Source organism: Oryzias melastigma, linkage group LG3 (genome assembly GCF_002922805.2).
Source record: "Oryzias melastigma strain HK-1 linkage group LG3, ASM292280v2, whole genome shotgun sequence".
Taxonomy (NCBI): Eukaryota; Metazoa; Chordata; class Actinopteri; order Beloniformes; family Adrianichthyidae; genus Oryzias; species Oryzias melastigma.
Window position 1 is genome coordinate 10,322,800 of NC_050514.1, and position 25,194 is coordinate 10,347,993.

At 41.2% G+C, this 25,194-nt stretch overlaps 2 protein-coding genes across 4 annotated transcripts; one reads left to right on the forward strand and one right to left on the reverse strand.

Moving 5' to 3' along the window:
* Nucleotides 1–626: 626 nt before the first annotated feature.
* Nucleotides 627–8,308, reverse strand: spata5l1 (spermatogenesis associated 5-like 1). The gene is made up of 10 exons (XM_024295066.2): nt 7,420–8,308; nt 7,165–7,350; nt 4,583–4,867; nt 4,321–4,506; nt 2,621–2,779; nt 2,343–2,552; nt 2,030–2,257; nt 1,818–1,952; nt 1,601–1,726; nt 627–811 (listed from the first exon to the last, which is right to left on the reverse strand). The coding sequence occupies exons 1-10, from the start codon at nt 8,017–8,019 to the stop codon at nt 674–676; spliced, it is 2,253 nt and encodes a 750-aa protein (XP_024150834.1). The 5' UTR covers nt 8,020–8,308; the 3' UTR covers nt 627–673.
* On the forward strand, nt 7,893–24,871 carry LOC112160497 (NAD(P) transhydrogenase, mitochondrial). 3 transcript variants are annotated; one of them, XM_024295061.1, is made up of 22 exons: nt 7,893–8,022; nt 9,663–9,835; nt 10,445–10,674; nt 10,751–10,950; nt 11,030–11,117; nt 11,198–11,286; nt 11,389–11,576; nt 13,379–13,512; nt 13,603–13,794; nt 14,290–14,440; nt 16,310–16,471; nt 16,549–16,659; nt 16,727–16,872; nt 18,242–18,437; nt 19,056–19,289; nt 19,629–19,789; nt 20,545–20,724; nt 20,795–20,954; nt 23,386–23,467; nt 23,584–23,702; nt 24,026–24,141; nt 24,230–24,376. In XM_024295061.1, the coding sequence occupies exons 2-22, from the start codon at nt 9,706–9,708 to the stop codon at nt 24,374–24,376; spliced, it is 3,216 nt and encodes a 1,071-aa protein (XP_024150829.1). In that variant the 5' UTR covers nt 7,893–8,022; nt 9,663–9,705. The 3 variants fall into 3 exon arrangements, with proteins under 3 accessions (XP_024150829.1, XP_024150832.1, XP_024150833.1); XM_024295064.2 differs by lacking the exon at nt 7,893–8,022 and adding an exon at nt 8,733–9,126; XM_024295065.2 differs by lacking the exon at nt 7,893–8,022 and adding an exon at nt 8,735–9,204 and having other exon boundaries at nt 24,230–24,871.
* The last annotated feature ends 323 nt before the right edge of the window (nt 24,872–25,194 follow it).

Below are 25,194 nucleotides of genomic sequence, written 5' to 3' on the forward strand. Positions count from 1 at the left end.
AGGGTGGGGTCAAAGAGCAGTTGTGTCTCCGGAGCTTCAGGTTGCAGACCTCTGCTTCATAGGAAAGGTGATCTCTTAAATTAATTACTATTTTGTTTGTTTCTGTGAATTTTATTATTAAGTTTTTATCTTATTACTTTACTGCATCTGTGAGGAATGGGCTGTTTTATGTACAGGAGCTGTCTCAGGTACATAAAATGTACTATAGAGATCAAATTAATTTGAATGTGATCTGTTTTTTCTCTGATGCTGTGAAAGTTGCTCTCACAGTGAACATCTTCTGTGTCGCTTGCTTTGGAGTCCAACGCCTTCTCTGCTACATTATTGCAGAAATTACCTTTTGGGGTTTCAGTCAGACGAGTTTGTTGTGATCCTTAAACCAGGAGCTGGAGGTTTTGGCAGTTTTGGCACCTGGTAAATGACACCACCTGGGTGTAGTTGGACCAACAGATGACAAGGAAAACTGTTGGTTAAAAAGTGTCTTGATATTGAGAACACTCAAACCAGGAGTTGTCTTTGACACTGACAGCGATGCACGTACTCTGAATCTCCCCCAAACTCTTAAAATGGCCTTCCTATCTATCTGTGCAGTAACAGAATAAAAAAAACACACAGACACAATAAACTGAGTTTTACTATGTTTATTTGAAAACCATAAATGATGAGGCTAATGTTATCTGGGGGTTTTAAGATAAGCTTGGATCTGCTGGGCAGTGAGGGAAGGACTCATCTGGCTGAGTGAAGCCAGAAAATGGGCGTGCTTGACCGATGTCGCCATCATGTTCTCCTCCAGTAACGCCAAAAGAGCAGCCTGTTAAAAAAAGAACAAAAACATATACTTCCTTCCTTTGTACATTTGCTGTGCCCTCATAGAATTACATGGCATAGAGCATGCGTTTGAAAAATGTTTGTAAAAAAAGTGTTTACATATAATTTTTAAATAAACCATTAACATTTTCATTATAGGAACACAGTGGAGTCACAAACAGATGTTGTAAAATGCTCATATTGATTAGATTTTCACTTCCATGAAATCGGTGACGCCACATTTGCCAATAAAAAAAAATTGAGCATGGTGTCCGAATTGCTTTAAAATCAAAGAGAATAGATAGTCCTACAGTATATAGTTTTTTTAGTAGTTAGAGATTAGGGTGGGAAATGGGTCGGACATCTGAGCTGACATCCTGCTAAATACTGTCCTGCTGGATGGCTCCGATATTGCTCGCCATTTTTGTTGCACCGGTAATGTGAGGTTGGATGTGAGGGGCTGTAAGCTAGCAGGAAAGCATGTAAACAGAAGATTCTCAGTTCTGGGTGATGGTACAGGGGGTGTAGTTGCTCTTAACCAAATTTCAAATAAATTGCAGCCTCTCTGCAAAACTATGTCCAAAAAATGACACAGGTTTTTTGATTTTGGCCAAAAAGAAAAAAAAAGGCATAATCATAAATAAAAGACCACTGCTAGTGCTTTTACAATGGATCAAAAGATGATTGGAGAGGAACTTTAAAAACTAAAATGATTTTTCCCTTCCAACTCCCTTTCCAATGATATACTTGTTGGCAGACATTAGTTGGCAGCAGTGCCTGTGACTGTTCTTACTTCTTTACACAGATTTTCCAGGTCAGCTCCAGAGTAAAGTTCCGTCTTCTCTGCCAGCTCCTCCAGACACACGTCTGCACAGATGGGCATCCGCTTTGTGCACACCCTCAAAATGGACAGCCGCGCCTTTAAACACAAATAGATGGAAAAAATGGAAGTAAACTTAGTGATTCCACTCGTTTATAGTTAATTTTATGGTTTTCAATAGGACATGAACCTGTTGATCAGGCGGTGGCACATAAATAATATGGTCCATTCTTCCCGGCCTGAGGAGGGCGCTGTCTAAGCAGTCTGGTCTGTTTGTTGCAGCTACAACCATCACACCTTTGTTGCACACTTCCTGGCACTCCAGCTGGACCAGAGAAAACACAGCTGATGAGGTGAGGCGTCGTGCTGAACTCTGAAGGCTTCAGACATGGTTCTTCTGACCTCTTCCTGTGCTCCGCTCGCCGCCGTTCCCTCTGCCTGCAGAGTCTTCTGCACCCCTCTCCTCTCGATTGTTTTTACCCCGACCCCATCCATCTCATTCAGCAGCACGGACAGGAGACGTGTCTGCACGCTGTTCGGTGTCTCGCTGGTGGACCGCGAGCCAATCATGGAGTCGATCTCATCGAGGAACAGGATGCAGGGAGCACAGGCCCGGGCCTGGCGGAACAGCTGCAGAGGCACAGACAGGAGCATGGACCAAGCAGCAGGAAGAATCAAACCTGCCGCACACGCTCACAAACCTTTGAAGCCTGACCTGAGCTAAGGCTATCTCTGAGTCGCCGACGTAAGGAGAGTAGAGGTCAGCGCTGCTGACGGACAGGAAGGCACAGCTGGATGAGGTGGCTGCAGCTTTGACGAGGGTCGTCTTTGCACACCCCGGGGGTCCGAAGAGCAGCACACCCCGGGGCCGCGACAGACCCAGACGGACAAACGCCTCAGGGTGTTTCATTGGCCACTCAATACTCTGGTGCACAAGAAGAAGATGTCACCATAGACGTGCTGTCATTTCAACAATGCCACAGTTTCATTTACCTGTTTTAGTTTGAGTTTGACTTCATCCAGGCCCCCTATGTGGTCCCAAAGCACCGGAGTGAGGTCTGTCCTGCCCACGCTGCTGCGCAGGCAGGAAGGAGTCACCACTTTCAGGGCCTCCTCAAAGTGCTTCATGACCACCTTCTGCTCGTTTGAACCCTGACAGAAAAAACAAACAGATAAAATAAGAGCTTGAGGAGGCACAGCAGAAAATTACTAACAAAACTTGTAAAATAAACAGCAAATTGTAAAATAATACTTGAAAATATAACTGTATTTTTTGGCATAGTTTGGCCACTCAGGTATGACTTATTGGTGATTTTTAAAAAATAAATAGCAAAAACCACTAGAGGGCACTGTGTGTATCAGTATTTCCTATTGACAGGAGGTGCAATTGTTCCAAAGTGACACAGAGGATGAAGAATTCAACAAATTCAGTGATTTGAAGTGAGTTTAGTTGACTTGTTGGCATGTTCTTTATACTATCTGAATAATGCTCATATGTTGAGTTTAATAACTAGATTCCTCCTATGTTTCATGATTCAATAAGCCTCAATGCGTTACTATACTGAAGAGTTTGTTATTGTTATTTATTCTTATTATGATTTGCCTTTCAGGGTGAAGTTTCTGTTCTAGGTCCTGTATTTGTTAAATAAATGTATCCCAAAAGTGTAACTTATAAAGTATTATTTTTTTCCTTATCGTGCTTTTTGTGGCATCTGTGACTTTTACTCCGGGCGACTTATAGTCCAAAAAATATGACCGTCTTCAAATTTAAACACCAATAGTGAACAGCTGAATGTGGTAGTAATGGCTTTAAAGGTTCTGGAGAAATATTTTGCAGCCAACAGGTTTAAAGATCAATACTGAGCGGATGTGATCTTCACAGCCTTCAGGCGGCAACAGCAACACACGGCTGTTGAAGCTTCTGGATTGCTTTTCCAGCCAACATTTGAACAGCAGCTGTCAGTGAACACAGTTCATTGTTGAAATAATCCCAGGTTCAAAGTTGTACCATTTAATCAAGAAACTATCTTTGATCTGGACCAATCCTAATTGTTCCCGGAAACAGGGATTTCTTAAATCACTAATATAGAACACCAACATTCAGACCAAACAACAGTATATTTATTAATAAAGTGGCTAACTACATGCAGAACAGCATAAACAGTCTCCAAATGTTTCCAGAGATAAGAATTTTATTGCAAATCAGCCCATCACACACAGAATTATTTTAAGATAATACAAATATATATTTAGCTGTGAATTGCACAGAAGTGGGACCATAATGATTTTTGGAACTACCAAGATCTGGTCATGTTGCAGTAATCCAGATTATTTTGGAGGCAGAAGTGTGGCCCTGTCTGACAGAATATGTTTGAGCTGGGCAAACTGAAACGTTTAAACCTTTTCTGAGATGTTTAAATGATAGAAATAAAGCAGTGAGAAGGGATGTTATTATGGTGACAAAGACTGTTAACATTTGTGAAGAAAACTGCTGATTCATGACACAATCGGTTGTGCTGCTGTTTGTGTAATGTTATTTTACACATTAAAAAAAAAAATTTGTTCTGATTAATTCACAGATACCAGCTCTCTTCCTCCATTTCTATGACTGAGCCGCTTGACTCAGAATCAAACTTTGATCTAAAAATGTAGTGTGCTTTTTCTAGGGTTTGATGATGAACTGATGCGGTTACCTTTGCGTTTTCTCTCACAGCGTGCATGGCCGCTTCCCTGCACAGCGCGTTCAGGTCTGCTCCAACATATCCGGTAGTTCTTTGAGCGAGCTCAGCCATGTTCAAAGTGGGGCTCACGGGAATCTTCTCACACAAAACCTTTAGGATGGCCAACCTTTGAGTCAAGGTGGGGGCACCGATGATGACCTTACAGGAAAAAACAAAAAGTCTGATTAATCTACAGGCAGAAAAACGTGAACTTGCAGAAGCACAAAAACACTACCTCTTTGTCAAACCTTCCGGGCCGGCGCAGCGCCGGGTCTAAGCTGTCTGGTCTGTTTGTGGCTCCAACGATGAGGAAGCGGTCAGACTGATCTATTCCGTCCATCAGGGTGAGAAGCTGAGCCACCATGCGGTTCTCCGGCGCAGACGAGCCGGTTCTCCTCGGAAACAGCGAGTCCAGCTCATCCAGGAAGAGTACGCAGGGGCCGTCTTCTGTTGCGGCGCGAGCGCGCTCAAACACAGTTCTCAGCGCCGCCTCACTCTCACCTGGCCGCGACCCCACCAGCTGCCAAGACCACCAGAGTTAACAACATGTAGGTCTTTTCCTCAGAATATGACATTTCATAATAAAACTATAACCAGTGAAATTTATCATAAAGAAACTGTGAGTATTAACATCACCTGTCTAACAACAACAACAAAATAATCGGTTTGAAAACTGTAAACCAGAAAGAGATTTATTTTCACTGTAATGGACAATATTTTAAGGAACGAAAGCATAAACTTTACACACACACAAAAAAAAAAATCAAGCTCCGTGGATGAGTTATTTTCCTTTGGAAAATAAATAACTAAAAATATCTTATGCTTGAATTCTTGGAAGTCTGAGAACCCACACATGTATTTTCCAAAACATCAAGTCTTGTGTAAAAAGTAAATAAAATATGAATGTAATGATGTGAAAAACTGTTTTGTTTAGTCCAACATAAATCAAAAAGATATTTATTTGTTTCAAATGTTGAAATAAAATGACAATTTAATTCTGATGTCTGCAATTGAATCAAACCACACGGAGGAGACCAGTTGTTGCAAAATTCAGAAACTTTTGGACTTGTGAAATATTCTGCAATTCTTCATCTGCACAGGATTTCTGTTGCTTAATCGCAGGGTCTAATGCATTTCTAGTTTCATGCTAAACCAAATTTCTCCAGGGTAACAGGCTCAGAACACACAAACTGCACTTTAACAAACCGCTAATGTTGTGAGCGTTAAAAAAAAAAAAAGTCTGCTGAACGGCTTCATCCTCATGTATTATTTCTGGGACCAAAGGAAGATTTCTCACTTCCACGTCCATGTGAAACTTTTTTCATTAACATTATACCTCATTGTTTTGCACAATAAGAGTTTGTGGAGGAAATCATTAACTTTGTTCACCAAAGCAGTATTTCTTTTGTTAATGGCCCATTATTGTTGCTTATTGAGCAGAGAGATTTTCTCCTTTTAATGCATGAAAACATTTATCAGTTGTTACAGACGTTCCATATGTAAAACAAACAATCATAAAACTATAGAGAGTGATTAACTATCACGCATCCTCTCTCAGAAAAGAGAATTTGAATCATTTTAAGAATTAAGATAGTTCTTTGTAAGATAGTTAAACAATTGTAACATGCGGCTTTCCCAAAAGTCAACGTAAAAACAACAAGAATGATACAGTTTTTAAGGCAAACACTTTTTGGCCGTCTGTTAACACTGCTTACTATTGATACTTTAAACAGAGACTGTTCTTTTTTTAACACTTGTTCATTTTCAGTAAATATTTGTGTCTGAATTTAAGATGCTGTGTATTACTTCATAGGGTTAACCAGGATATAGTCTTTTGGTTTGATAAATATAAAACCCAATTTTAGTCAAAACTTTTGGCTTGCTGTAGGGATTAAAGTAATTATTATTCAAAATTGAATATTTTTTTATGAAAATGCAGCTTAGATAATAAACCAGTTATTTGTTTCTTTAAAAAAAAAAGTATTTTTATTATTATTACTGACATATTTTAACTTGAAGATCCACTACAATCAACCTTGACATATCATATTTTAAAAGCTTTCCCAGTGTAATTTTCTAGGACATAATTTCTGCAGATCTACAGTATTTCATGAGAAATTTGCTTCTGGGTTGTAGGTGGGACTGTTGGTACGGATTAAGCCTGCCCCCAGTTCCCATCATCCATCTGTTTACACTCTCCTGCAAGCTTACAACCCCAACATAACATTAGTGGTGCAACAAAATAGTGAGGCAGCATGAGGCCTACCGTGCAGCACACATAAGCTCTTTTACTGCGAGTTTTTTGCTTGCCCCTGATTCAACACAATTTGAATAAAAAAATACTCAGAAATTCCATTTAATTTTCTTAATATGTCCTCCATAATCAGAAAAAGGCCACAAGAGCATGCTAAAAATACATTTTTTTTAACAGAATGGGTCTTTGAAACCAGCAATTATATGAAAGGAGTTTTCACAATCACACAAAATTGGTGTTGGAACAATAAAGTAACATATAAATGGCCCTGTGATCAAATCATGTTGAATTTGAAAATTGAATAGAGTTCTCAACTGATCTTGGAAATTGAAAGGCAGTGATACCCAGTCATAGTTTACTACAGAAATGTTTTGAATAATGATAAACTTGTGTATTTACAATTCTGATCTTGAATCTACAGTTGATGCATGAAGCACTTAGAATTGTCTTTGTACATGAAATGTGCTATACAAATAGACTTGCCTTGCCTATGAAGCTAAGTAGGATTCACCTGCCTCCCAAAAGTATTATTCCAATGAGACATTAGGGAGTATTTTTGTTACCTCTGGGCCTCTGACTGCCACCAGACTGGCTCCCACTTCTCCTACAACCTTCCGCACTATTTGAGTCTTGCCCACCCCAGGAGGCCCCACCAGGAGCACGCCTCTAGGACAGGTCACCCCAACGGAGTTCAGGGTTCTTGGATAGAGCAGTGGCAGCTGCAGCATCTCCTTCAGGGACGCAGTCACCTACACAAGAGGTAGAAGTTAAGGTAAAGCATTAAAAGGAGGTGAATTTTACAGTGCAGGTAGACTGACCTCCTCCAGTCCTCCCAGTGGGATGGTTTCCTGCTTCTGCTGCTGACTCTTGAAGTGCCTGACAGTCTGGATGTTGGATATCTCCACACTGGTCTTATGGGTGATCAATCCAGCGGTTGCAGAATCTGGATGTAGGCCATCTATTACAACATACTTGATTTCTATATCAAAATATTCCAGGCTGATCACGAAGTCTTTGTGGACAGTGATTCCCTTCAGCATGTCCTTCACAATCTCATGAACAATCTGACGGTCTGTGTGCTTCTTAAAACCAATAGTCTGAACAACCACGGTCACTTTGACGCATCGAAGTTTGGGGCAGGGTAGAGGTGTGAGCTGAGCTGCTTCTATGTTCAGGCGTGGAGGGAATGGGGAGATCAAACTAGGAGTAAAACACTTTTGGTCGATCTGCAGAAATCCTTCAGCCAGGTCGGAGCGGGGCCATGCGGTGCACAGGCAGCTCCCCCCGGGAACATGCACCAACACCGGGGAGCCCAAACTCAGACCCAGCGCTGACATCAAACCCGGACCCATCCTGCACCTCTGGGAACCTCGGTCCGAGGGATCCACGGCCAGCAGCTTCAGAGGATGAGAGTCCATCAGGTAACACCAATGAGACTCTGGGAACGGAATAACACTGCAGCTGCAGAGTTGAGATTAGCAAAGAGGCCCACGGCTAGCTAGATATCATTAGCATTAGTATCAATTAAAGTTGTCCTTTAAAATAATAAAACCGTAATATATAGGTATACAAGAAAACACCTGAAAACTAATCTATACTTGTTAAAACATGCATAAAGGCGGCGTTAGCTGTAGACGAGTGGCCAATGTTTACAAATCCACATGGTTCCGGAAAAATCCAGTTGGCCAACAAAAACCGCTTCCTGCGTAACGAAATCCGATTAAAGCCCAATTTAAGCCTCTAGTCTGAGTGAGAAACTATTGAAATACTGTACATAACATCTAATATTTAATTTGGATAAAAACACTGATGTTCAATTTAAAATGTTATAATTCATAGAGATAACGCTTTTAAAGAACGCACCGACGTGCATACAAATGACCTGTTCAAATTTGGCTATTTGTATTGTGAATATATTTACCCCAATTTAAATCAACTAGGACATTTTGATTTTCTTGTTGTTGTTTTTAGATGTTATTTTATTTAAGAATGGACCCATTTTTTTTAAATTGTAGATATCACTTGAAAGAGCTATTTGAAAAGTTTTCCTGTGTTGTAATTTTTGAAATTACTCTTAGAAATCGCACGCAATTTTCTAAATACTTGCGGATAAAATCAGCCGTTTTAATAATACCTCAATTTTATTATTAGGTTACAGAAAGTACAACACTATTCTTTGTACAAAACTAATGAATAGAATAAATTCAAGGAAGAGGTTATTGTTGCCCAACATTTTGTCGGTCTCTAACATGTAGTTGCTCCATACTGCCATCTTGTGCTCATACAAGTAACTACAACCTGGGAAAAAAATAACAAAAAACATTTCGACTTAGAAATTCTCCTCGCAACTTTGATTAAAATGTGTTTCTTTGTTTCGTCAGACGGGTTGGTTATTAACACGACATTTGACAATAGCAGTGTCTTTTAAAATTAAAAAAGTCACGTGGGTTCTATTTATACCAAAAGATATGGGAACTGCGGAAGGTCGTCAGTCCGTCTGCGCGAGGGGACGCGGGGGTTTTCGGGTAGGACGTCTCACGGGTGACCCTGCTGCTCAGGGAGGGTTGAATATTTCATCTACACCTTTTTTGAAAATTTGAAAGGCAAGTTTAAGAATAATAACATCCCTAGCCTTTTTTATTAGAAAGGAATTGACAGGAAATCTAAGATTTGAGTATTTAATGAATGAATGAATAGTGACAGCTTTCCACCCACTTTTGTTGCACAAATATTTAATATTTATTGGTCTTGATCATATGAGTTATCCTCTGTCTTTGCAGTGCTGCATCTGAGATTTATGTCCACTGATCTCTGCTCACACCTCCAGGCCAAACTTGGCACACTTCCTCTCTGTCATAACTCCAGCAGTAGTGTAACCCAGGGCCTCTGGGAGTGTGTCCTGCAGAGCTGAAGTGTCACTCTCCTAGACGGCCCGAGTGTGCTACCAGGACATTTGGGATTTAGGACTCAACTGAGGAGCTTACAATGTCCTGTGTTGTCTGACGGCAGATGCGGACGCTGTGTTTAAGTGTCGTCAATCTCTGCTTGTTGGTGTTCACAGTAGAGCGGCAGCAGGAGTCCCCCTGGGAGGACGCTCAGTGAACATGTCGACCCTCCTGCGGTCCATCTCTAGCTCCTGTCTCGTTCTGTCCCATAGAAGAGCCCATCAGCAGACGCTTGGGAGGAGGCATTTCAGGGTTTTCCCAGCATTATGGGACCAAAAGGCTTCCAGAGGTAGGACCCTCTTAAGAGATCTGTCATTTTACTGATCAATACCAGAACAGTTTGCTTGAGGACACCCCTTTTTCCCTGTGAGAAGTGGAAAAATCAATGTTAAAGTTTGCCTGCTGTTGCTTAAGATGTTTCCCAAAATAGTGCTGCTGTTGTGGAGCAGCTTCCCAGGCTGACCTGTAGGTGCTGCTAACATGTAAGAGCGAGTGAGAGGTCACTTTGAGGTGACATGTCAACTTTAAACTGCCGCCTGGCCCAGTCTGCTGACAGATGTTTGCTTATTGAGAGCCAGAGCACTTGTTGCAGAGTGTTTCGTGAGAATTTTACGAGACACAAAGAGCTTTAAAGTTTCAGTTTTCAGTCCGGCCCTCCGTCTGTGTACTCGTGGTGGCCGTGCGCCAATCACCTGTTAATTATGTCACCGTGACGGAGAGGTCACGGCGCCATGTACGGAGAGAAATGTGCAACCTGACGCCGCTCCGGGCCACGCTGTCCCAGCATGCATGTGCTCTCGTGTGCTGTGGCCTAAAAACCAAACAACTATTTCCTATCGTTTCTGGTTTGTGTTTTCTAAAGATGTGTAGGATTGCCTTGGCTTATTTGTGTGTTCAGGCGTGCCCTACAAGGACCTGGTGGTTGGAGTTCCCAAGGAGACGGCGCCGAGCGAGCGTCGCGTGGCGTTGTCTCCTGCTGGTGTTCAGGCGCTGGTCAAACAGGGCTTCAAGGTTCAGGTTGAGAGTGGAGCTGGAGATGAGTCCAAGTTCTCTGACCAGCAGTACCGAGATGCAGGGGCCACCATTACCGACGTGAAGGGAGCTCTCGGCTCCGATTTGGTCCTGAAGGTTGTAGCTGTCATTTATCTGTTGATCACGTCCGATTGTGTCTATCGTCTTTACGATGACTTTGTTCTGGCTTCAGGTCCGAGCCCCCAGCCTGAGCGAAGCGGATCTGCTGAAGCCCAAGTCCACGTTGGTGAGCTTCATCTACCCAGCCCAGAACCCGGAGCTCATGGCGAAGCTGTCAGAGAGGCAGAGCAATGTGCTGGCCATGGACCAGGTGCCCAGAGTGACCATCGCTCAGGGCTACGATGCTCTCAGCTCCATGGCTAACATCGCTGGGTAACGAAGCATCCAGATCCTTACAGATTCATACCCGCAAAAATGTGAGAAAACGAGAGTTGGGTTTTACATTTTGCAGGTACAAGGCTGTTGTTTTGGCTGCCAACCACTTTGGCCGGTTCTTTACCGGGCAGATCACCGCGGCTGGAAAAGTACCGCCTGCTAAGGTATGTGGCAGCTCTGTCAATGCTTTCATGTACAAATCAAACGCTTGGTGTGGACTATGTGCTGGGATGTTTTCCCACAGGTCTTGGTTATTGGAGGCGGAGTGGCTGGTTTAGCAGCGGCGGGGGCGGCCAAGTCAATGGGAGCCATCGTTAGGGGGTTTGACACCAGGTACGAGATGAAAGAGGAAGAGCGCGTTTCATTTGAGACTGCAGACTCGGTGTTGATGGATTTGGTTATTTGACGAAAAGCGGACTGTTTCTTGGCTGTCAGGCCAGCAGCTCTGGAGCAGTTCAAGTCGTTTGGGGCAGAGCCTCTGGAAGTGGAGATCAAAGAGTCTGGCGAGGGGGTTGGAGGTTACGCCAAAGAGATGTCAAAAGAGTTTATTGAGGCAGAGATGGCCCTCTTCGCAAAGCAGTGCAAAGAAGTCGACATCGTAATCAGCACGGCCCTGATTCCAGGTCAGTCGCACTGAAAGCTTCTGGCTCTTTTATCCTCAAGATGAACGGTTTCAAACCTCATCACACGGTGGTTTTCCAAACCAAGTAAAACATACAAAATTGATTTATTATAGTGATAAATGGTATGTTTTTCTTTCATATTATAATATTTTACCGCTGATGCCAAAACTGCTTGAGTTTTCACTTGACCTTTTTTTTGCCAGAACTTCGTTAAGTGGAAATGCTTAAAGTCCCACTCTGATCAGCTTTTGATCTACTGTTAAATAAGTTCCTAGTGGGTTTTTTAATTATAATTATGGCATTTTTAGCCAAAAAAAAGTATCATTTTCTAGGACATAGTTTTGGCAGCGCTGCATGAGTTTATTTGCCTCTGAGTTGTAAGTGGAACCCCCATTTCCCATCATCCGTTTACTCTCCTGCTAGCTTGCAGCCCCTCACACCCCCAACCTAACATTACAAAAATATCAAGTATTATCCAGCTGTACAATTTTGAGCCAGATGTCAGCCCAGATGAGGAAAATGAAGACGTACATGGATGTAAACATCTACAAGTGGATGCATCAGAATGGAGCAGAGCGGGGAGCTTATGGCCTACAGTATTAGCTTCAACGTCACAGCTTTTTTTTGTCTGCTCCTGATTCATAACGATTTGAATTAAGAAAAACTCAGACATGCAATTTTGAGTTTAATTTTCTTTACACATGTACTCAATCATGAGAAAAATCCCACAAGAACACGTTAAAAACGCCAAAATGTGTTTTTTATCGGAGTGTGTCTTTAACCAAAAAAAATCAGCAAGTCATGCAAAATTACTTGTTTTTTTCCTGTAATAAAAAGCTAAAAATTAAATAGTGGAAGAGTTGATGTAGTATTTCAAATAATACACGTTTTATTTGATATATTTAAAGGAAGATTTTGTGATTTCAGTGTGTAAAAAAAATAGTCACCACATACTAAATTAACCTCCTATTCTTACTCAAAAGTTTTGCATAATTTTATGGAGCAACCATTACTTTTATAGAAAGATCACATTGCCACAAAGGTAGAATTACTTGTTAAACTGTTGTTGCAGACAAACCGCAATTTACAGTTTTAGGAGAAAAGTTTTAAGTTCTTCTCTAGTGGTCAAACTGGAAATCAATGTAAGCGCCTTTAATAAATGTTTGTAGCTTTTTGGAGCCACTTTTTATGTTATTTTCTTGTTTCACATGAACTCTGATAACAACCTAATTCCCCTTTTTACTTTATTTGTTTGTTTGTTTTTCTTTCATTCATTTTCTAAACCTGTTTTGTCCCTGTCTGGATCACTGGAATCTGTTGCAGGGCTTCAATCATACACTAATACGCACTTGCATTCATATCTAGGGAAAAATTGGAAGTAACCGAATAACTTATGAAGCATGATTTTAGACAGTGAGAGGAAGCCGGAGTCTCCGGAGAAAACCGACGTCTGCACGGGGAGAATTTGCTGTGAGGAAGAGCGCTAACCACTGCACCACCGCGCAGCCCTCCTTTACACTTTAGTGTTCCATAATAGTACTATAACTCTAGAGGAGGAGAGGAATCATGCTAAATTACTTATCTGTTGCAGGTTTTTAGGAGTTTCCTTTCTTTAAAAAAAATTCCAAGATTAAAACAGATTTGTAACTGAAGTTGTTGGAGATGTTGTCAATACTTGCCTCTGAATATTTAAAGTTTATTTATTTTATTTTATTTTTTTGGTGGAGATGTTGTTGAACTGTTTGCAAAAAGAAAATCTTTCAATTACTAATATTTTTTTTACTGCATTTGACTCCGTACAGGAAGGAAGGCTCCCATTCTGATTAAGAAGGACTTTGTGGATTCGATGAGGGACGGCTCAGTCGTGGTGGATCTGGCTGCTGAAGCTGGGGGTAATATCGAGACCACAAAGCCCGGAGAGCTGTATGTTTATAAGGTGAGACCACAGCAATATTTTTATTTGTTGTATCAATCCTGATAAAGACTATCAAATGTCTAATTTAATTTTTATTTTTTTAATGAACAGGGAGTAACGCACATTGGCTACACGGACCTTCCCAGCCGCATGGCCACTCAGGCCAGCACTCTGTATTCAAACAACATCCTGAAGCTGCTGAAGGCCATCAGTCCAGACAAGGACTACTTCCACTACGAGCCCACAGACAACTTCGACTATGGAACAATCGGACACGTCATCCGTGGCACTCTCGTCATGCAGGTTTGTTTGTGTTTTCTGTGAAAGTCTATGGGCTCCTGCCTCACATCTGCTGGCATCTATTCCTCCTCAAAGTGATCCATCAGGTTCTGTCAAACCGAGATCCTGGGCCTAATGAGGACTTAAAAACCAATTCCAGCTGGCAGCAGTTCCTGCAGGAACATCCTGATCACTTCAAATTATACTTCTCAAGGAGTTATGGTTTTGACGTATTGTTTATGACAGTGAAGGCATGCAACCTCAGCAGGACGTATCGCTTTCTCTCCAGTCCAAAGGAGCTTTTCTCATTTGTCTGAAACATTGCTAAATGGTTCACGATTGATGTTTGTACAGTCTGATCTGCTGCGCCGTCCGTCACGTTGTGTTCGGAGCTCCGTACCTCGAGCTGAAGCCTCCTGCTGTGCGAAAGCCTCGCTCTGTTCTTGTCACGCACAGAATCCGTCCACACGCTCTGTGTTCTCAGACGGGTCCTGTTCTGTGTTTTTCTGGCACATCCAGGAGGGCAAAAACATGTTCCCAGCCCCCCTCCCTGTAACCGCCCCGCCGCCCCCGGTCAAACAGAAATCAGTTGCAGAGTTGGAGGCAGAAAAAGCTGCAGCGGTCTCTCCGTTCAAGCGCACCATGACCTCTGCCTCTGTCTACACTGCAGGTCAGACCCACCAAACGCACAAAATGACATTCCCATCATATTTTATGTTCATATTTTAAGTTGATAAGAAATGTGCAAAAATTAGCAATACATGTACATAAGTGAACTTTTTTACTTTTTGAGATTTTTGTTTTTCATTTTGCTTATTATTTTACTTTGAAGTTTAATTTATGGAGTTTCAAGTAACCATCAAAATTACTTGAAGTTTGAATATTGAACCCTGAATTAAGCTTTTTTTTTGTTGAGCTCTCAGCTATTTTGTTTTGTTTTTATCTCAAAGCAATTTATTTTGCATTAAGAAATTGTGCAATTTTACTATGAGGAAAACAAAACAAACATTTCTCTATATAAAAGTTAATAGTTTCATCTTTGGAAAAGTATGAGTATTGTGGCCACTATTAAAATTAAATGAATATATTTAGAAGAATAAGGTGTAATAATAAGAACAGAGTTTTAAATTTACAGGGTTACCGCATGTCCTTAAAAAGTCTTACATTTAATTGAACTGAAATAAGCCTTTAAAATGTATTAAATTGTCCTAATTTCTGTGTGAATAGATCTTGAATTTTTTATCTTGTCAACATAATGTGACGTCACTAAAAGGTCGAGAGAGAAAAAAGACAAAAACGAAACAGAGTTAAGAATTAAAACTGCAGATTCTTACTGCGCACGTAAAAAGTCATTCAGAGGAAATTTATATCAATGGAATTAGCTACAATCTGCTGCAGTTTTTTTTCCTGGTGGAGTGATACTGCAACCATAAAATTAAATAAAAAAGAAAAACTGTTTAACCTGACCTAATGAAGCTAATTAAAATAAAACTCATGCACATTGGTGTGAAACAAGCTGTGAAATAAATACTTTAGTAACTAATAAGTAAAATATACATTGTAATAAGAATTATAAGTATTTAACTAATAATAACAATAAAAGTATTTACTTTACATCTAATTTAATAATTGTGGTCATTTAGGGATTATTTAGTGTTTGGATGTTTTATATTCTGGTCTTAAACTTGGTTTTGAATTATCTTAAAAAGGTCTTAAATTTATTTTCTGTATTTTGTAGACGCTGTTTTATGAAAGTAAAGCAGTAAAATTATGAGAGTTGTAATATAATGAGAATGTAGTTGTAAAATTATGAAAAAAAGTAAATGTTTTGCAAGAGTGACCCTGTAAAAGTTTGAGTTAAAAAGGTCAATATTTTACCATAATAAAGTTATAATTTCTTAAATTATAAATTGAGAATTTATAAGATTAAAGTAATATATTTTTGAAGGTAAAAGGCTGTTTACCAAGGAAAATAAAAACAACAAAAAAAAGAAGCAATATTGTGTTTCAGCATTGGATTCACAAATAAGGAAACACTAAGTGAATTTAGTGAGTCAACATTGTTTTCCTATAAGTATAGGAACATTATAAAAAGTTTGCAGGAAACTGGGTCTCTTCTAAAGAAGATTCTTGACCCACGAGGAGTGGATATCCGATGAAAGCACCATTTATTCCATTGGCAGTATAAATGCAGAGGTGCAAATTCATCCCAGCACATAGATTCCCATGATGTACTAAAGTCTAAACTAAAGGATTTAGTTGGCATATAAAATGGATGAAGTCTCACACAACAAGTGTTGTTTTTGAAAAGGCATGGCTTTTTCCTTGTAAAATTATGACTTTTTTTCTCATATTTTTACGAGTTTATTCTTGTATATTAATGTGTTTTTTTTCCTTTCACGGTGGCCCTAGTACTCTGTTGTAGAAAAGCGACTATTAGTTCTAATATAGAACCTAAAACGACTAATCTGTCGACTTTTTCCCAGAAGATGAGAAAGTAACGATCCAATTATAACCAAATCCTGTCTCCTCACCACAGGAGTCTCCACCTGTCTGGCTTTGGGCATCATCTCCCCCAATGCTGCCTTCACTCAGATGGTCACAACCTTTGGTTTGGCAGGAATTGTGGGATACCACACTGTGTGGGGGGTGACTCCTGCTCTGCACTCCCCTCTAATGTCCGTCACCAACGCCATCTCAGGTTAGGAGGGAATTTGAAGTAATTTGTTGTTTTCTCTTCTCTGTCTTTTTTTTAATGCCTTCTCTGTCTTCTCTCAGGTCTGACTGCAGTCGGGGGTCTGGTTCTGATGGGTGGGGGTCTCACACCCTCCAGCCTCCCACAGACTCTTGCTCTGGCTGCTGCCTTTGTTTCTTCCATCAACATTGCAGGTAACAAACCCACCTGTGGAGGGTCTTAATGCCAGGTCATGCAAATGGTCGTGATTGTCCATTGCAGGCGGTTTCCTGATCACCCAGAGGATGCTGGACATGTTCAAGCGTCCCACTGACCCCCCTGAGTACAACTACCTGTACGCTCTGCCTGGAGCTGCATTTGTTGGAGGATATGGAGCATCCCTTGCAGCTGGGTACAACATTGAGCAGGTGACAAGATCAGCATTTTTTTTCTCACTGGACTAACACTCATCAGACAGTTTATGAGATACACCTAGTTAGTACCTGGTTGAACCCCTTTTACCTTCAGAACTGCATTAATCCTCCCTGGCATAGACTCAACAAGGCACTGAAAAGGCAGTTGCTGCAGATTTATCAGCTGAACATTCATGATATGAATCTCCCGTTTCACCACATCCCAAAGCTGATCTATTGGGAAGAGATCTGGTGATGGTGGAGGTCATTTGAGTCCAGTGAACCATTTTTAAGAAACCAGTCTTAGATGATTCCAGATTTATGACCTGGAAGTGGCATCAGAGGATGGTAGACTGTGATTAAAAAGGGATGGACATGGTCAGCAACTAAACTGTGTTGTTGTAACTATAATCAATTGGTACAAAGAGGCCCAAAGTGTGCCTAGAAAATATCCCTCACACCATTACACCACCAGCCTGAACCATTGATACAAGGCAGGATCCATGCTTTCATGTTGATGATGCCAAATTCTGACCCTACTGTCTGAATGTCAGATTCATCAGACTAGGCGACGTTTTTCCAATCTTCTATGTTCAGTTTTGGTGATCCTGTGTGAATTGTAGCCTCAGTTTCCTGTTCTTAGCAGACAGGAGTGATACCTGGTGTTTTCTTCTGCTGCTGTAGTCCATCTGCCTCAAAGTTGGACTTGTTCAGAGATAATGTTCTGCAGACCTCGGTTGTAACCAGTGGTTGTTTGAGTTACTGTTGTCTTTCTGTCACCATGAACCAGTCTGGCTATTCTTCTCTGACCTCTGGCATCAACAAGCCATTTCTGCTTACAAAACTTTTTCTGACCATTCTCTGTAAACCCTAGAGATGGTTGTGGGTGAAAATCCCAGTAGATCAGCAGTTTCTGAAACACTCAGACCAGCCCGTCTGACACCAACAACCATGCCACATTCAGAGTCACTTCAATCCCCTTTCTTCTTCATTCTGATGCTACGTTTGAACTGCAGCAGATCATCTTGATCATGAATATCTAAATATCTAAATACATTGAGTTGCTGCCATGTGATTGGCTGATTAGAGATATGCAGTTGGACAGGTGTGCCTGTAAAGTGCCAGTGAGTGTAGATGATAGATGTGGGTTAGCTGAGGAGGATGTGGCTCGTGTTTCCAGTGTTTATCTGTGTGGGCTGGATCGGAACAGTTACATAACTGTCATGTCTGCATGATACTTCAAAATTTCAAACTGTTTTTTTTTCACTTGTGTAGATGTCTGTAGTTTATTCTAGCATTAAGTATGTTTTTATAATTTGAATTGATTTTAGAACTGTATATTTAACGACTTGACGTATAATGGTTTTCATCCTCACGCCCTCAGATGATGTATTTGGGCTCAGGCTTGTGCTGCGTCGGCGCTCTGGCCGGCCTCTCCACTCAAAGCACTTCTCGTCTGGGGAATGCCCTCGGCATGATGGGTGTGGCAGGAGGCCTGGCGGCCACCATCGGTGCCCTCAAACCCTCTCCAGAGCTGCTCTCTCAGATGTCTTTGGCCATGGCCACCGGGGGAACCTTAGGTAGATGGCACCAATATGTGTTATTCCATTTGTAAAGCTTATCATTAGTCATAAATAAGTATCATCTGACTCCTAGAAAAATACTTTTTTTGACATACAAGCATCTCAGTTGTTCAGTTTCCACTTTAAAAGAAATTCAACTCTGAGAATTCCTTTTTTTGAAGTGCAACAGATTGTTTGGAGAAGCGGAAGACCATCAGGAATGAGTTATCTCTTAATAACTTCTCATGTATCTCCTCCAGGCTTTTGAGGAGTAAATGTTTTTGGTGATTCATAACAGAGCATCAATCTTTCCAGTTTACCAATCAGGATAATAAATGATGCTGTAATCAACATAAATGCACAGGCAGACAGAGGTGCATGGGGATTTGCTTAGTGTAACTATGACTTTCAGGAAACATAATTAAATACTTACCTTACAGCTCATTAGAAACCAGGCACTGTGATAGAAAACACATGCTTGCAGTGTAACCATTAGCTCTTTAGCTTTTACTCAAATGATTTTCGCAGTCAGTGAAAGTGCATGATAAGTTTGTTTCTGGGATTTGTCTTAGCCTCAAGAGGCAACTCTGTTTTTCTCTCTCGTCTTTTGGGTTGATCTTCGTGCTCTGGCTGCAGGCCTCACCATCGCCAAGCGCATTGAAATCACAGATCTGCCTCAGCTGGTGGCGGCCTTCCACAGCCTTGTGGGGCTGGCGGCGGTTCTCACCTGCGTAGCTGAGTTCATGATTGAGTTCCCCCACCTGGACACCCACCCGGCTGCTGGCGTCCTCAAGACCGTGGCTTATCTAGGCACGTACATCGGGGGTGTCACTTTCAGCGGATCGCTGGTGGCCTACGGAAAGCTTCAAGGTAATTGCTGCGTTTTACCATCAGCAGCCAGAAGTCTTATGTAAACACACTAAGCTATACCTCCTCTTACTCTGTCGCTTTCTTCCATCTGAATCCTGTAAAAATAACAGGCAGGAGTCTGTTACTGCATTGACATGTCAGCAGCCTTCAGTTTACATTAAACCCAGACTGATCAAAGGGAGCACTGGTCATGTAGATCCCAGATAGGAACTGTGCGGTTCTCACACAGTTTAGTAAAGTCAAAGGCCTCCACAAAAGAACCAAGGGATTTAAAGATATTCCGCTCTAGGGAAAAAGAAAAGCCATGTCTGGTTTTCCTAAAGTGCTTTTTGATGGTAGGAATCCTTAACTCTGCCCCGCTGCTGCTGCCTGGTCGACATATGATGAACGCAGGTCTGATGGCAGCATCCATGGGAGGGATGGTTCCCTTTATGCTCAGTTCCAGCTACAACACTGGGATGGGTTGTCTGATCGGAGTGTCTGGGCTTTCAACTGTTATGGTAAGTTCAGGAAACTTTAAAGATAATTCATTTAAATCATTAAAAAAACATAGACAGGAGCTTGAACTCAGATTTAAATCAAAGAAACTGTTGAAAGGGAACTTTACACTGTCTTCTAAGTCAGGGAACCCCAAATGTTTTTCTTGTGAGGGCCACAAGACTGTTTTCTTCTCTTATGTGGAGCCAGGGTTGCATTTTAGACTCACAGAAAAATGTAACGGGGTGTGCCTAAGCATAAACAAAGGATGTTTTTTCAGAGTGCTACACATAACCAAATATTGATGATCCCTTTCTGTAATCTTCACAGAAAAAAATACTAACAAATTTCAAAAATTAAACCTATAAATACAATATATATAAAAACCATGGGTCTCTGATATTATTAGGGGGCTGGGTCAAATGTTGAGGCGGGCCGGATCTGTAGTTTGGGGACCCCTGTTCTAAGTATTGTTTAAAAGTATGGAACCCCTAAAGTCTCGAAATAATGAAATGAGTTTCCTTGTTTCAGTTTTTGAACACAAACATGCTCATTTAGGTTAAAATAAACACTTAACCGTATTTCTATTTATCATGTATCCAAAGCTATTTGTTTTGTCTGCTTAAGTTGTCATGTACACATATATACTGAGTAAATGCATACTTACTTTTTGTTTAACTTGTACACATAAGATAAAACCTTTTTACATTCTGGAATGGTATGGTAAAATGGGAAAAAAATTGTTTTGGCTTTTTTGGTACAATTTGTCCTTCCTTAGGGTGTAACACTGACGGCAGCCATTGGCGGCGCTGACATGCCCGTGGTCATTACTGTGCTGAACAGCTACTCAGGTTGGGCTCTCTGCGCTGAAGGTTTCCTGCTCGACAACAACCTCATGACAATTGTGGGAGCCCTGATTGGCTCCTCCGGTGCAATCCTTTCATACATCATGTGTGTGGTGAGTACCTGCGCCTTCCCTGCAGCGTGTTTGAACCAAGGCGATTGAAACATTTGCCTTTGTCTTTGAGGCGATGAACCGATCCCTACCCAATGTGATCCTGGGGGGCTACGGCACCACCTCCACTGCTGGTGGAAAGCCCATGGAGATTGTTGGCACCCACACTGAGGTCAATGTTGACCAGACCATCGACATCATCAAAGAAGCCAACAGCATCATCATCACACCAGGTAGGTTCTCTGCAGGAAGCTGAAAAGTTTAAGTCAAGTTTAGATGTCACATGCCTAGGTGTGTGAAATTTGTTCTTAGCATTTGACCCATCCCTTGTGAGAGTGGTGAGGCGCAGACACAGTCACACTCTGGAACCACTTGGTGGTTTAACCCCCCCATCCAACCCCTCAATGCTGAATGGCAAGCAGAGAAACATTTGGTTCCACTTCTAGAGTCTTTAGTATGACTCGGGTGTAGATTTGAACTCACAATCATCCAGTCTCAGGTTGGTCTGATGTTGGACACTCTCCCACAAGGCCATTGAGCCTAGTAGTCTGAGAAGTCATTTATTTCAGCTCACAATTTTTTTCTGGTATAATTAAAACAATGAAACTTTATTCACAAAACAAGTGAAGAGGAAATCTGTGTCTATGGTTCTGAATTGTGTGCTTGTGCCTTAAAGAGATGTAGGAGCATTTAAATAGTAGAATGGCTTGTGTCCATGGAAAGTGACTCTAAAATAGTTGATAAATGAGTGGAGGATGGGATGTCCTGTGCTGTATTCTGTGGGAGGTGCCTCAGGAATGTGGCGGTACAATGACTTTTGACCCATGCCGTTTTGAACCTGTATAAGTAGATTTTCTATTGCTAGTTAGACTTACTTTCAGTAGAACATAATGACTGTATAAGAGAATTGGACAGAGCGAGTTTGACGTCACCCATAGAAAACAGTTTACTTTTTTTTGGACGCCGCAATGTTGAAGCCAGACAATCTCAGTAGGCCCTGGCAGTGATTGGTCTGAGTCAACATTTCTATGGCAACCACTCTTACCAACCAGGAGTCAGCTTGTTGGAAGTCCAAACCTCGTCCACTTGAAAGAATGCTCAGGAAAATCTGTCAATCAAGTTTCGAACGTCGGACGTATAGACCAGCAGGCACCACATGCTTTTTTTTCGATTTATCCCTTCACGGGTCGCCACAGCAAAGTATCTTTCTCTGCTTTGAGAAGGTGGTTTTTGGCTGAGATTTTTATACCAGATGCCCTTCCTGACAGAAGCATCTGATTGATAAACTTACAACTTGAATAACTTGCAATGAAGAAAAAATATAAAAAAATAGGATTAATCTTGGAACCAGTATTTGGAATACAAGAGGTCACACTGTCCAGTGATAGTCTACCAACAGCCAATGGTTGAACTCCTCCACCATTGCTGCCCTTCATCATCGTTCAGAACTTCATTAACAGATTTTGTGGTTGCAGTCGTTAGGCTCAGAGTTACATCTCCTCCACATCAAACTAAACCATCTGATGTGATGAGGGCATTTGGTGCATGGATATTTGAACCTACAGGTATTTTGGAAATACCCCTTTAAGAGGATTGTTAAACGCAGAACTCGGTGTCAGTAACAGTGAAGGGAGATGGATCAGGCTTTGTGGCTGTTGTCACAGTGGCCAGCTCCTGAATAATTGGTATAAAAAAAGGGATAAATGAGTGAATTAGAAATGACAGCTTTACATGTTTTTGGACAATTTCAGAACAATAATTTAAAAATCTTTGAAAAATGATCTTTAAAAACATAAAAAAGGAGACCACTTCCCTTGAAACCCTGCCAAAAAAATGGAATTTATAAATGAAGCTTAAGATAGACCACAACAACAACGACAAATCATCTCATTACTGGATAGGTTGGATCTCCAGCAGCGAGTCCAAATATGTTCTGATGTTGAATCTGAGGACTCTTGTAAAAATAGAAGTTATGGAAAAGCTCGAATGATTGGGATAAGCAGCTGGTTAAATTCATGTTGACCAACAGGTATACACTGCGGTCTGCCACTGACCACAATGCTGATTTAGTAACTTTAGAAAGTCTGCTTTTTTGTTGTTGTTTAGCAGCTTGGGCAAGAGGAACCCCTCTCTCTGTATCTTGGATACCAGGATTGTTGTTTTCCAATGGGCCCGGACAATACGAGGACAGCTGTGTGGTCCAACATACGGGTTTCATTAAAAAATGGTGAAAAGTCATTGGAGCTTTGAATCCAGAGCCAAGACTTCTCCATGTGCTGTCAACAAAGCACGGCAGTGAAGAAAAAGAAGGCTATGGATGTCTGGGGAGTTATAAGATACAGATTATGAGTGACTAGCATCAGAAAAACTCATTGAGGGATAACGCTGAACTCTGAGGTGCTTGTCCATCAGGGTGAACTCAGGGTTATGCAGGAAAAGTGCTTCTTTGCACGCAGGGGTCCCAGATTCTCCCAGCTTGAGTGGATGTTCCTAAAAACACAAATTCTGATGGAAATGCTGGGATTTAGGTGCAGAATGTCGGAACTTAAAATCTTGAAGTAGTTAGGAATAAAAGAAGGATGAAGATTTATTGTCATGCTGGATCACAGATTTCCTTTAATATGCAAAATGCTTTTTAATAGCTTTTTCCTGTGGCTGTTTTAGGCTGGGGTCTGTGTGCAGCCAAAGCCCAGTACCCAATTGCAGATATGGTGAAAATGCTGAGAGAACAAGGGAAGACAGTCCGGTGAGTTCCTGTACTAATTTATTACAGCTTTCTCAATTCTGTTTAAATTTTCAAATTAGTCCATGAGGAAATGTTGAATTTTAACCTCAACGGTTTGTCTGTGTGCTCTCTTCCAGGTTTGGGATCCACCCGGTGGCAGGACGCATGCCCGGCCAGTTGAATGTCCTGCTGGCTGAAGCTGGTGTTCCCTATGACGTGGTTCTGGAGATGGATGAAATCAACGACGACTTTCCAGGCAAGATTTCTTAAACGAATTAGAGAACAGCTATATTTATTGTTGATGGGTTATCACTTTGGCTGGATAGAATTACCAGATAATTACTAGATCAGATTTTGTGTATTAAACACGTCCGGGCTTCGTCTGCGCTTGGAGCGGGCCTGTGTTTGCACAGATACTGAAACATGCCCTGTTATTGGGACAACAGCTATTGTGTTCTTAGCAACCGGCATGCCATCTGGGACACATGGTTCTGCTTATGACAGAGGCAGATGGGTGCGGTGCTGGTGTTGATTGTTCATTCATCTTGTACATAAAGTGTAAATGTTTATGATCCACAGAGACAGATTTGACTCTGGTCATCGGAGCGAATGACACAGTGAATTCTGCAGCACAAGAGGATCCCAACTCCATCATCGCTGGCATGCCGGTCCTGGAAGTGTGGAAGTCCAAACAGGTTTGTTCAAATGAGCTTTAAATGAAAACTGTACGCGATTATCTGCGTAATAAAACCAGACGGCTTAAACACATTTATCTGACCACAGGTCATTGTGATGAAACGTACCTTGGGAGTGGGCTACGCAGCAGTGGATAACCCCATTTTCTACAAACCGAACACCTCCATGTTGCTGGGAGACGCCAAGAAGACGTGTGACAACCTCCAAGCCAAGATCAGAGAGGTCTACTACTAGTTTCCTTTCATTCTTTTGTGTACAAAAGCAGGTCTAAGACTTCACAACATTGGCTTTAGGGATTCCATTTTTATTTGGTTATTACAATTCTGTGGGTTTGAGCAAGTATGCTTCCAGGCTGTGGGGTGCCAAAGAATCCTAACATTGCTTGAAAATTTACAAAATGCATTACTTTTGGAAAAATATGTATTCATTTGTAAATAATAAAAAAACACTGGAAAGTAGTTGAAGTCCATATTTGAAGAAATGTGTTAAGATGTACACCAAGTCATGTGTTAACCTCAAAAAAAGAACAGATGCCGAGGCGTGTCGCAGCTTCAACATGCGACTTCAGCTTCCATTAAAGGCACTGAACTAAACTTGTCATACTTTTGTTCAACAGATTACCTTTTCAACAGGTGAGTTCTGTCCTAAATTAACTGGATCCATTTCTAGATGAATCACATCTTCATTTTGTCATAAATTTGTGAGAATTAAAAGGAGATTTCTAATTAATTTGCTAGTGTATAAACTTGTGATTCATCTCATATTTTTAATTTGAAAAGTTTATTTTGTGTAGAGCCTTGACTTAAACAGAGGTTTAGGTCAGAAATCTAACTTGTAAATAGCAATATTTTTTTTCGTACTTTTGAAAATTGTCTATTTTAAGTAATTTGATGTCGAGCTTCATCTACATTGTCCTAACGCCTATTTAAATCTTTCTCTTTCTGACAACCCAATTTTATAGACAATCAAATGACACTTCCTCCACCATGCTTAACAGCTGAGATGTTTGATCTAATATGCAGCAATCTGAAACGAATTTGTCTCCGTTTTTA

Excerpts from the sequence above, each read along its gene's own strand:
- spata5l1 (XM_024295066.2), bottom strand. The coding sequence starts at position 8,019 with ATGGACTCTCATCCTCTGAAGCTGCTGGCCGTGGATCCCTCGGACCGA. Across the intron at positions 4,868-7,164 it reads TGGCAGTCAGAGGCCCAGAG|CTGGTGGGGTCGCGGCCAGG; the intron begins GTAACAAAAATA and ends TGGTCTTGGCAG. Across the intron at positions 2,553-2,620 it reads TCAAACTCAAACTAAAACAG|AGTATTGAGTGGCCAATGAA; the intron begins GTAAATGAAACT and ends CTTGTGCACCAG.
- LOC112160497 (XM_024295061.1), top strand. The coding sequence starts at position 9,706 with ATGTCGACCCTCCTGCGGTCCATCTCTAGCTCCTGTCTCGTTCTGTCC. Across the intron at positions 13,513-13,602 it reads GAGAGCTGTATGTTTATAAG|GGAGTAACGCACATTGGCTA; the intron begins GTGAGACCACAG and ends TTTAATGAACAG. Across the intron at positions 20,725-20,794 it reads TTTCATACATCATGTGTGTG|GCGATGAACCGATCCCTACC; the intron begins GTGAGTACCTGC and ends TTTGTCTTTGAG.